The sequence below is a fragment of the Clupea harengus genome, chromosome 17 (genome assembly GCF_900700415.2).
Source record: "Clupea harengus chromosome 17, Ch_v2.0.2, whole genome shotgun sequence".
NCBI lineage: Eukaryota > Metazoa > Chordata > Actinopteri > Clupeiformes > Clupeidae > Clupea > Clupea harengus.
The window spans coordinates 3,506,195-3,516,857 of record NC_045168.1 but is presented as its reverse complement, the minus strand read 5'-3'; the positions used below and the strand labels follow the sequence as shown (position 1 = coordinate 3,516,857).

The 10,663-nt window shown below is 47.4% G+C and overlaps 1 protein-coding gene across 9 annotated transcripts in view; it reads left to right on the top strand.

Annotated features, from left to right (window-relative positions):
- The window catches only part of atp8a2 (ATPase phospholipid transporting 8A2), a 58,598-nt gene that overhangs the window by 40,900 nt on the left and 7,035 nt on the right, over positions 1-10,663 (top strand). For all 9 annotated transcript variants that reach the window (XM_031584092.2, XM_031584091.2, XM_031584094.2 and 6 more), the window contains 8 exons: positions 2,230-2,413; positions 3,090-3,200; positions 4,958-5,032; positions 5,832-5,954; positions 6,738-6,816; positions 7,004-7,065; positions 8,160-8,216; positions 9,249-9,356. In XM_031584092.2, coding sequence (XP_031439952.1) covers positions 2,230-2,413; positions 3,090-3,200; positions 4,958-5,032; positions 5,832-5,954; positions 6,738-6,816; positions 7,004-7,065; positions 8,160-8,216; positions 9,249-9,356 — 799 coding nt within the window. The remainder of the gene's footprint in view (positions 1-2,229; positions 2,414-3,089; positions 3,201-4,957; positions 5,033-5,831; positions 5,955-6,737; positions 6,817-7,003; positions 7,066-8,159; positions 8,217-9,248; positions 9,357-10,663) is intronic.

Here is a 10,663-nt window from a genome sequence, read left to right as displayed (position 1 = left end):
GGGTGGAAATGTCAGACTAATGACTCACTTACTGTTAATACACACACACACACACACACACACACACACACACACACACACACACACACACACACATGCTTTTTAACAACTCTCTTTACTTCCTGCCTCAACAAACAAATACTGTACGGTGTCTTGTCCGCTGCTCGCAACCCTCAGTGTGTAAAATAAATTCTGGTTTCCTTTAGAGAGATAAGGTGAAGAACATTAACAATAACAGCAGAGGTGGAATTCATGCAATCTAGTTTTCAGTCACAGTGTGTGTGTGTGTGTGTGTGTGTGTGTGTGTGTGTGTGTGTGTGTGTGTGTGCTGTGTGTGAAAAGAGACAGTTTCTCTGTGTGGCTGTGTTATAAGGGAAATAATTGACTTGCTGTTGCATAAAAGCCATATCCGGACTCAAGTCTCCAAGGCCTTACAAACTGCCTGGCCCCCTACCCCCAACACACACACACACACACACACTCCTTCTCCCATCAGAGCAATTTACCCCAGCCTCTGAAGTGACTGAGATGGTCTCTGCCTGGTGTGTGTGTGTGTGTGTGTGTGTGTGTGTGTGTGTGTGTGTGTGTGTGTGTGTGTGCATGTCTGAGCATTCGTGTGTGTGCATATTCTTCATGCATGGTTTCCTGAGTTCACACTGTGTTTGTTTAAAGAGCCACTTTTGCCTCCTCATTTTCTGCTCAGTTCCAGCATGAAGAACATTTACCCCTCTCTTTCATCTACACACCACCCCTGTGTGTGTGTGTGTGTGTGTGTGTGTGTGTGTGTGTGTGTGTGTGTGTGTGTGTGTGTGTGTGTGTGTGTGTGTGTGTGTGTGTGTGTGTGTGTGTGTGCTTTACTGTATGTGAGTTTCATTCTAAAATAATAGTGGTGTCTGTGGTTCTTATTCAGTGTTCATATGTGTAATATCTCATAACCCCTCTCCCACCTACACACATACCACTAACACCCAATATTCTATCTGTTCTCTTTACTTCAAGTACAAAAGGGGCAGGGTTCTTACCCTTGGGTTTTCCCCAGGATATGCCTTATTTAAGAGTGCCTGTGTGTGCCTGTCTGTGTGTGTGAGAGAGACTGAGTTTGTGTGCGTGTGAGATAGAGATATAGATAGAGAGAGAGAGAGAGGGAGAGTGTGTGTGTGTGTGGCTTTGTGAGACCGTAGACCACCCAGCTCTGTTGTTTGGGCTTGACCAGTGAAGGTTGCGTTTCCAGCAGCTAGGTTCATCATTCCAACACGTGAGCTGCTGCTGCCTGTGGACAGGTGTGTAAACTAGAGGGAGAAAACAAAAACACTCGTGATGAATGACAGAGAGAGAGAGAGAGAGAGAGGGACAGAGGAAAGAGAGAGAGGGAGACAGAGGAAAGAGAGAGAGAGAGTGAGGGACAGAGGAAAGAGACAGAGAGAGAGTGAGGGACAGAGGAAAAAGAGAGGGATAGAAAGGACAGAAGGAAAAGTGAGAGGGAGAGAAGAGAAAAGAGAGAGAGAAGAGATAAGGGGGCAAGATTTCAGTGAAACCGATACTGTGTCATATTCCCAATGGTGTGCTGTCCCTTGTGTCTGTCTGAAAGTTTTATATTATGCATACACACACACACACACACACACACACACACACACACACACACACACACACACACACACACACACACACCTGTGCCCTGAGCAGCCCTTCACCATTGTTCAGAATCCGAACCGGTTTGAATGGAGTGCTGTGGCTTTTGTTGGCGAGGTGAAAACAGCACATTGGGTTTCACTCTGCCCTTTACAACCCCACTCTGAGAACATGCCGCCATTTTGGCTCAGACCCAGAACCCCAAAGATGTAGAGGAAGCCATTTTGGCTCTGAATCAGTTCTGCACAGCACAGGACAATAGGGAAAGCGGTCTATAGCACACAGGCATGGACACAAGGGGATACATGGACACTTACAATGCAATTGTCTGAATCTAAGAGTAACATATTGTCAGTATACAGGAATGGACAAACATATTCACACACTCTTACACACACACACACCGACAGACGTACACAGATACACACAGAACTAAACATCCATTCAAGGACATTTAAAGTGGAGTGGGAGTGAAAAGAATCAAATACACTAATTCTTACTAATGAACCAACCCACAAGGTCTAAATGCGGTGTTGGTAACAGTTGGTAACTATGCCTTGTGTGGTGTGTGTGTGTGTGTGTGTGTGTGTGTTGCAGGGTGTCTCCTCTGCAGAAGTCCGAGATCGTGGACATGGTGAAGCGGCACGTGAAGGCGATCACGCTGGCTATCGGTGACGGTGCCAATGACGTGGGCATGATCCAGACGGCCCACGTCGGGGTGGGCATCAGCGGCAACGAGGGCATGCAGGCCACCAACTCATCCGACTACTCCATCGCACAGGTGATTAAACACACACACTGATTAAGAACTCCACAGACCACACGACAGCCCAGATCTGTGAGCTTGCAAACCAACTTTATACTGATGCAAACACACACACACACACACACACACACACACACACACACACACACACACACACACATACTGTACACTATTTAAAATGAAAGAGGGAGGTACACAGGTACTCAAACATGCAGGTACACACACACACACACACACACACACACAGACACACCCACAACCACACCGCACGTGACATTACACACATCAGACATTTTCTGAAGACATTACACTCATGTGCACATTATAGGTTGTCTACCACCTCTGTCACTCTCTCTCACACACACACCCACACACACCCACACACACTTAACCTCTGACTGCCTAAATGCACAGGTCTCACCGCAGGGTGCGCGCACACACACACACACACACACACACACACACACACACACACACACACACACACACAGACCAGACGTCTGCCCACGATACCGGCTCTGGTCTTGTACTGGTAATGATTCACACGTGTTCTTATGGTTGCTCATGTGGGTTTTGGCACATCGTGGGGTGAGGGTAAAATCATTCTCTCTCTCTGTCTCTCTCTCTCTTTCTTTCTTTCTTTCTTTTCTTTCTTTCGTTCCCTTATCTTTCTCCTTTTCTCACCCCCCAGTTCCAATACCTGGAGAAGCTGCTGCTGGTTCATGGAGCCTGGAGTTATAACCGAGTCACTAAATGCATCCTGTACTGTTTCTATAAGAATGTGGTGCTGTATATTATAGAGGTATGTACTGTCAGCCCTGGCTGGTTACGGTTCGTTTCACACTAAGTCAGTGGGGTTGGCATGTGGTTAGGTTTGTCCCCTCTGTGTTTCCATCATTATGTTCCGGCTACTGGAATGTGTGTGAATGTCTGTGCTCAGTGAACTTCTTAAAGAGAGTAATCAGGTTACCTCAACTTTTCCTCGACCTTACACACACACTCACACACACAAGCACACACACACACACACACACACACACACACACACACAGAGACAGACAGACATACACACACACACACACACACACACACACACACACACACACACACAGACACGCACTCTCTCTCTCTCTCTCTCTCTCTCTCTCTCTCTCTCTCTCTCTCTCTCTCTCTCTCTCTCTCTCTCTCTCTCTCTCTCTCTTTGTCCCTGTCTGTGATACACACACATACATTAAGGGAGACATTCTGCAGCTGTTTGCTGAGGGGTTTGACAGTGATGGATTAGGTGCCCTGCTAGTCTCTGCTTTCTGTCACATTTGTGCAGTCTCCTCTCTCTCTCTCTCTCTCTCTCTCTCTCTCTCTCTCCCTTTCTATCCTTTTCTCTCTTTCTCTCTCTCTCTGCCTCCCTCTCCATCTCTCTCTCTCTCTCTGCCTCTCTCTTTCTGTCTTTCTCACTCCCTCGTTCTCACTCTCTTTCTTCCTATCTGTCTTTCTCTCTTCCTCTCTCTTTTTCTCTCCCTCCCCCAACTACTCTCTGTGTCTTTCCCTCTTACTCATACACAAAAGCACTCTCTCTTTCTCTCTCTCTCTCTCTCTCTCTCTCTCTCTCTCTTTCACTCACACACACACACACACACACACACACACACATGTATATATATACACAGCCACGCTTTAGATGACAGAGTTACCAGTATGTCTGGTCCATTACTGGGTGAACCCAATCTCTTTGGGTCAGTGACTGCATGAGTGTGTGTGTGTGTGTGTTGGACATCTGTGCTCTTCCTTCCCCCCGTTTTAACGATGTCAGCAGGTGCAGGTAGAATTTGACCACCCCTCATCTCCCATTGGGACTAGTCTGTGACTTTATACCGCCCCACTAGTGTGTGTGTGTGTGTGTGTGTGTGTGTGTGTGTGTGGAGAGGCACAGGGTTGAGATATTTTTTTTGTTGATTATGTCTATTTGTACTCTAAATTAAAAGTGTTTTCATATGTGATGTGTTTTAGTGACCGTGTGGTCTGTGTGTGTCTGTGTGTGTGTGTGTGTGTGAGTTGTGTAGTTGAATGGGGCCGGTATGGGTATGACGGAATTTTCCGTGTTCACATGCATGAGTGTGTTTTTGTTTTTGTGAGGTGAACGTGTTGTCATGTGTGATATGCGATTTTGGTAATGTGTGTGTGTGTTTGTGTGATTGTTGGAGGGGATTAGTTGCCTGCATAGAGGATCTTCCAGGGTCAAAGGTGACAGACTGTCTCTGTCTACAGTGCAGAGGCAGGATGGGAAACGTGTGTGTGTGTGTGTGTGTGTGTGTGTAAAGCTGACCTCTCCTAGGGGCCACAGCATGTGTGTCATTAGGGTCATGGCTTTTCAGTTTTCCTGAGAACACATACAATACAATGCCCTCTAGATGTCCTTCACACACGCACACACACACACACATTCCATGGGCCTGTCCTCTCATCTTTCCCATATGCTCCCTCTTGTTCTTCTCATTATCAATATGTATCCCTCTTTCTCTTTTCTTCTCTCATCCTTCTCTTTTTTTGTCTTTCTTTTAGCTCTGGTTTGCGTTTGTGAATGGCTTCTCTGGTCAGATCCTGTTTGAACGCTGGTGTATCGGTCTCTATAATGTGGTAAGTCCTCTCTCTCTCTCTCTCTCTCTTTTCCTCACTTCCTCACTTTCTCTCCTTCTCCTTTGCTCCCATTAAAATTCAAATAAACAGCCATCAGACATCTCCATAGCTCATTGAGGATAACAACCAGGACAGAACTAAATCCATGACTGCGACTTCTTTTCTCTCTCTCTCCCTCTCTCTCTCTCTCTCTTGCTCTCTCTTTCACTTCTTCTCCTTCTTCACTGTCTATCCCTCTTTGCCCTCGCTCTCTAGCTGTGTCTCTCTGTCTGACCTAATGCTGGTATTTGTGACTGAGTGCGGACACAGCCCTAAATGATAGTGTGGGGATTGGATGTCTGTGTAAGGGATGGGTTCTAATTACTACTCATGGCAACGACATGTAGCCGCAGTGTGAACGTGTGTGAAGATTAGTTTATTATGTCGGTGTGATCACATCACATGTGTGTATGTCTGTCTTAATTTAATTTAATTTACTGAACCCAGATCAGTAATTCAATTTTGTGGTTATGCCATGTCTGTTTCTTATGGTGTGTGTGTGTGTGTGTGTGTGTGTGTGTGTGTGTGTGTGTGTGTGTGTGTGTTTGTAATTGTGTCTCTGCGTACCTGTGCATGTGTGTGCGTGTTTGTAATTGTGTGTGTGTGTGTGTGTGTGTGTGTGTGTGTTTTTGTATTTGTATCTATGCGTACCTGTGTGTGTGTGTGTTTGTAATTGTGTCTGTGTGTGTGTGTGTGTGTGTGTGTGTGTGTGTGTGTGTGTGTGTGTGTGTGTGTGTGTGTGTGTGTGTGTGTGTGTCAGCTCTTTACAGCGCTGCCTCCCTTCACTCTGGGCATCGTTGACCGGCCGTGCAGTCAGCAGAACATGCTGCGCTTTCCCCAGCTTTACCGCATCACTCAAAATGCTGACTGCTTCAACACCAAGGTACACACACACACACACACACACACGTGGATTTCACACGGAGACAGACTAACAGAGACTGACTAGTATCATGTGTGTGAACACATACTCACAGACACAGATAAATAAAAACATACTGGCTCAGACATATACTCAGACACACTAATATGTAGGCACACACACAGGAGGGCATGCAAATACAGAAACACACACACATACACACACACTCATGAACACACACCCCTGCACACGCACAGTCTGAATGCATTTTTTGTGATTATTCATGAGTGTGTGTTTATGTTCTGATTGATGGTGGATATGAGTGCGTGAGTGGCAGACTCCCGGGTCATGGGATCCGATTGCCGACGGGCGCGGATTGTTCTGGAGGCTTCTGCCTCCCCTCGGTAAACACTGCCGCACCGAGACCAGGCTGTTTCCATGGCAATGATAATGAGATTCAGGGAGTTAGAATAAGGAAGTCATTCACTCATGTGGGGGACGCTTGCCATGGGTCTGTTTGTTCCTGCGTGCAGTTGCGCGCACGCATGTGTGTGTGTGAGTGTGTGTGTGTGTGTGTGTGTGTGGTGAAGGGGGAGAGCCATGTACTGAGGACTGTAGTAGCTGTGTTTCTGTGGGGTTTCTGTTTGTGTGGGCTGTGTGTGTGTGTTTTGGCATCGGTTTGTTGTAACTCACAGACTCTCTCTCTTTCTCTCCTTCTCTCCATCTCTCTCTGCCTCCCTCTCCTTCTCTCTCTCTCTCTCTCTCTCTCTCTCTCTCTGTCTCTCTCATCGTTCATCCTCAAAGGTGTTTTGGGGTCACTGCATAAATGCGCTCATCCACTCAATCATTCTCTTCTGGTTTCCTCTTAAAGTACTGGAACATGGTAACTACGCATTCATCACAGACCCACGCACTCATAAACACTCCCACACAGACAGACACACATACACAAAATGCAGACACACACTCTAAAATAAATCTCCCTCTTACACTTTACTGTAACAAGCTGTGTATAACTGTAGTGTTACATACTGCAGATCGTCTGTTTTAATAACTGTTTTTATTTTCAGACACTCCGTTTGATAATGGCAACAGTGTGGACTACCTGTTTGTGGGAAATATTGTTTATACGGTGAGTTCTGCAACATCACCTCAGCCAATCAGTATCCCCTTTTCCATTATGACATCACCATCCTCCTTGCCAATGAGAACCCAGATATTATGTTCTAGAACTCTCAAACACCAATAGCATCATTTGAAAAATCCTTAAAACTCCTGAGTCATTTGAGTGCAGAGGCAGCGAGTAGCCCAGTGCAGAGTCAGCCGAAAGGCAGCAGACAGCTCCCTCTTATGACTTCCTACCTGCGTGCCGAGCTCTCTCTCCCCCAAGGAGCTGTAATCTGAAAACATCCTGTAGGTTAAAGCAATAAAGACACACACACACACACACACACACACACACACACACACACACACACACACACACACACACACCCTCTCATCCTGGCCCACCCAGACACACCACACACACAAAAGAACTGAAGAGTGTAGACAAGGGCAGAGGCGGCCACTTCAGACAGTCTTTTCACAGTGACATCCAATCCACAACACGATACAAGCTCATAACTGCAGAGGACAGGCTCATAACACCGGCGCACACTGAGGAGTGGCCAGGCCCAGACTTGGCATGGCACACACTCAAGGTTCTGGCTGTGTTCTCGGTGCTTGGTTTCATAGGTGAGGTGCGAGCACCAGATATTAGCGGTGGTGACACTCTATAATTCCTGTCAAACCCCCCACCCCCCAACACACACACACACACACCAACCCCCCCACCGGTGAAATAAGGCCAGTTGAGACGATTTGGGCGATGGATTATGGATGGGTCTTCTGGGGGGTACGGTCCGTCTGTCTGTCTCGCCACATTGTCCTTCCATTCTTAAATCTCTCTCTCCGTTTGAACGCTGTGTGTGTGTCTTGGAGAGGCAGGGAGAGAGAGTGTGTGTTTTGTAGACAGTGGGAGAGACAGTATATGTGTGTGTGTCTGTGTGTCCGACTTGAATGTTTTAACAGGGATTGTGAGTGTATTTCACGGTTTATATTTATGATGCTTTCTCTGCTTCCTTCTCTTTCTCCATGTGGACACACACACACACACACACACACACACACACAATACTGCAACATCAGTACCCATATTTCCCTCTCTGTTTCTGTTTTTTCCAGTATGTAGTGGTAACTGTGTGTCTGAAAGCTGGAATGGAGACCACCGCTTGGACCAAGGTAAGAATCCATCTCTCTCTTCCTTTCTTCTCTTTTTTGTCTTCCTTCCTCTTTCCTTCACACCTCTCATTCCTCATTCTCTCCTTTTCTTTTCTTTTTGTTTCTTGCCCTGCCTGTCCTCTCTCCTCTTATCCCTCCCTAACTCTGTTCTCTCTTTTGCCTCCTCTACCCCCCCCCTTTTCACCTCTACCTCTCTGTTTGTCCTCCCCCTGTTCTTCCCCTCATCTCCCCTCTTCTCCTCTCCTCTCTTCACCTTCTACCTCTCAGTGCACAGGCTGCATTCACATCTGAATAAACACATTTCTCCCCATTGGGACCTGTGCCCCGTGCTTCCTTCTCATTTCCTGCTAATGTAGACATGCGTTACATGCAGATGACACAGTGAGAGAGAGAGAGAGAGAGAGAGAGAGATAGCACAGAGAGAGAGAGAGAGAGAGAGGGCACAGAGAGAGAGAGAGAGAGAGAGCAAGCACAGAGAGAGAGAGAGGGGAGGGGGGGCATGCTGTATTGTGTAGCTGACTGTGATGAAAACAGCATGGAGGACATGCATGCATGGAGGGCGCTGTAGGGTGGGTCTCCATATACAGATAGAAATAATACCGTGGCACAGCTTTGCCAGGATATTCCCGTTCCTGCACTCTGTGTGTGTGTGTGTGTGTGTGTGTGTGTGTGTGGTGGGTAAGAAGGCGGGTGTCAACACCCCCTGTCCGTTCAGCTGTCCGCACACCAGACCCCAGCAATGAAGCCGAGACCCCAAGGAATTCACACAGTGTCTCCTTACAGAGACAGAGGGGAAAAGGGAGGGAGTGAGAGACATGCAGATGGAAAGAGAGAGAGAGAGAGAGAGAGAGAGAGAATGACAGAGGGGAGGGGGATATACAGATAGAGGACAAAGACAGGGACACTGCTGAAGAAACTTCATTGAGCACTTCTGTCCTCTGTATATGTGTGTGTTTGTTTGTATGTGTGTATATGTATGCGTGTGAGCGTACGACATTAATAGAATGTGTCTCTCTCTGTCTCTCCCTGCAGTTCTCTCACCTGGCTGTGTGGGGCAGTATGGTGCTCTGGATGCTCTTCTTCGCCGTCTACTCCGCCATCTGGCCCTCAATACCCATAGCTCCAGATATGCTGGGCCAGGCAAGTACACACACACACACACACACACACACACACACACACACACACACTAGGACCATATATATAGTCCTAGATACCATGCTGGGTTATGACATGAACACACACATAATCTCTCTCGCTCACCCACATAGATATACCCAGTAGACATATACATCCCCCCCACATACACATACATAGTCCTAGGTATCATGCTGGGCTGTGTCATATCCACTCACACACACACAAATAGATGTAGACACCCATATACATACACACACACACACACACACACACACACACAAACATACATGCACAAGCACAGACATAGATATTCACATGCTGACTCTCTCACATACCCATGCTCTTGCCCGACACCACCCCTTGTGCGCGGCGCCTGGCTGCCTCACTGTCTGGGTGTCCTGTGTCAGCACCACTGCGGCTCAGGGAGATTTATGCCCCGCCAGCCCGCTCGCCGGGCTCTCTGCACCTGCTGCGCCGTTACCCGAGCCCCAGGCTTTTACGGCCTGCTCTGGAGGTGTTGACTCAAGCGGGTGGGCTAGGCTGAGCTGAGCTCTGGGGGAGGTAGTGTGTGTGTGTGTGTGTGTGTGTGTGTGTATATGTAGCTGTCTGTGAGCGGGGACCCCCTGATGGCTTCTTCGGTCCCCTCACTCACTTAAAGACTTGGCATGACTGTGTCTGAGTGTGTGTGTGTGTGTCGGTAGGGGGATTCTCTTCTCAGCCCCCCCCCCCCCCCCCCCCAGGCTCATTAATTCAGTTTGTGTCAGAAATCAGGAATGTGCTCAAATAACCCTGCAGCTGCCATATCTGACTGGGAGGAAGGGAGAAGAGGAGGGAGGGATGGGAAGAGAAGGGAAGGAGAAGGGAGACATAAAAAAGAAAGAAGGAGAGAGAGAATGAATGTGAGAGAGAGGGAGCAGAAAAAGAGATTAGATGGGAAAGTGTAAAAAAGAATGAGAGAGAGAAAGAGCAAGAAATACAGAGAGATAGTGACGGAGAGAAGAGTAAGAGAGAGGGAGAAAAAAGAGAGAAACTTGCTCTCTCTCTCACTCAGTCTTTCTCCGTATTGCTCTTTCTGTGAACTGTCCATTTGGGAGAAGCTTTCCTTCCGCTAAAAGTAGATTTTAAATTAAAGCAAGTGTTGACTTTTTCATGCATCCACGTGTGTGTGTGTGTGTGTGTGTGTGTGTGTGTGTGTGTGTGTGTGTGTGTGTGTGTGTGTGTGTGTGTGTGTGTGTGTGTGTGTGTGTGTGTGTGTGTGTCTGAGAATGCAGCCGTGTTTAGGGAGGATTTATCTCTGGGTGTGTTCT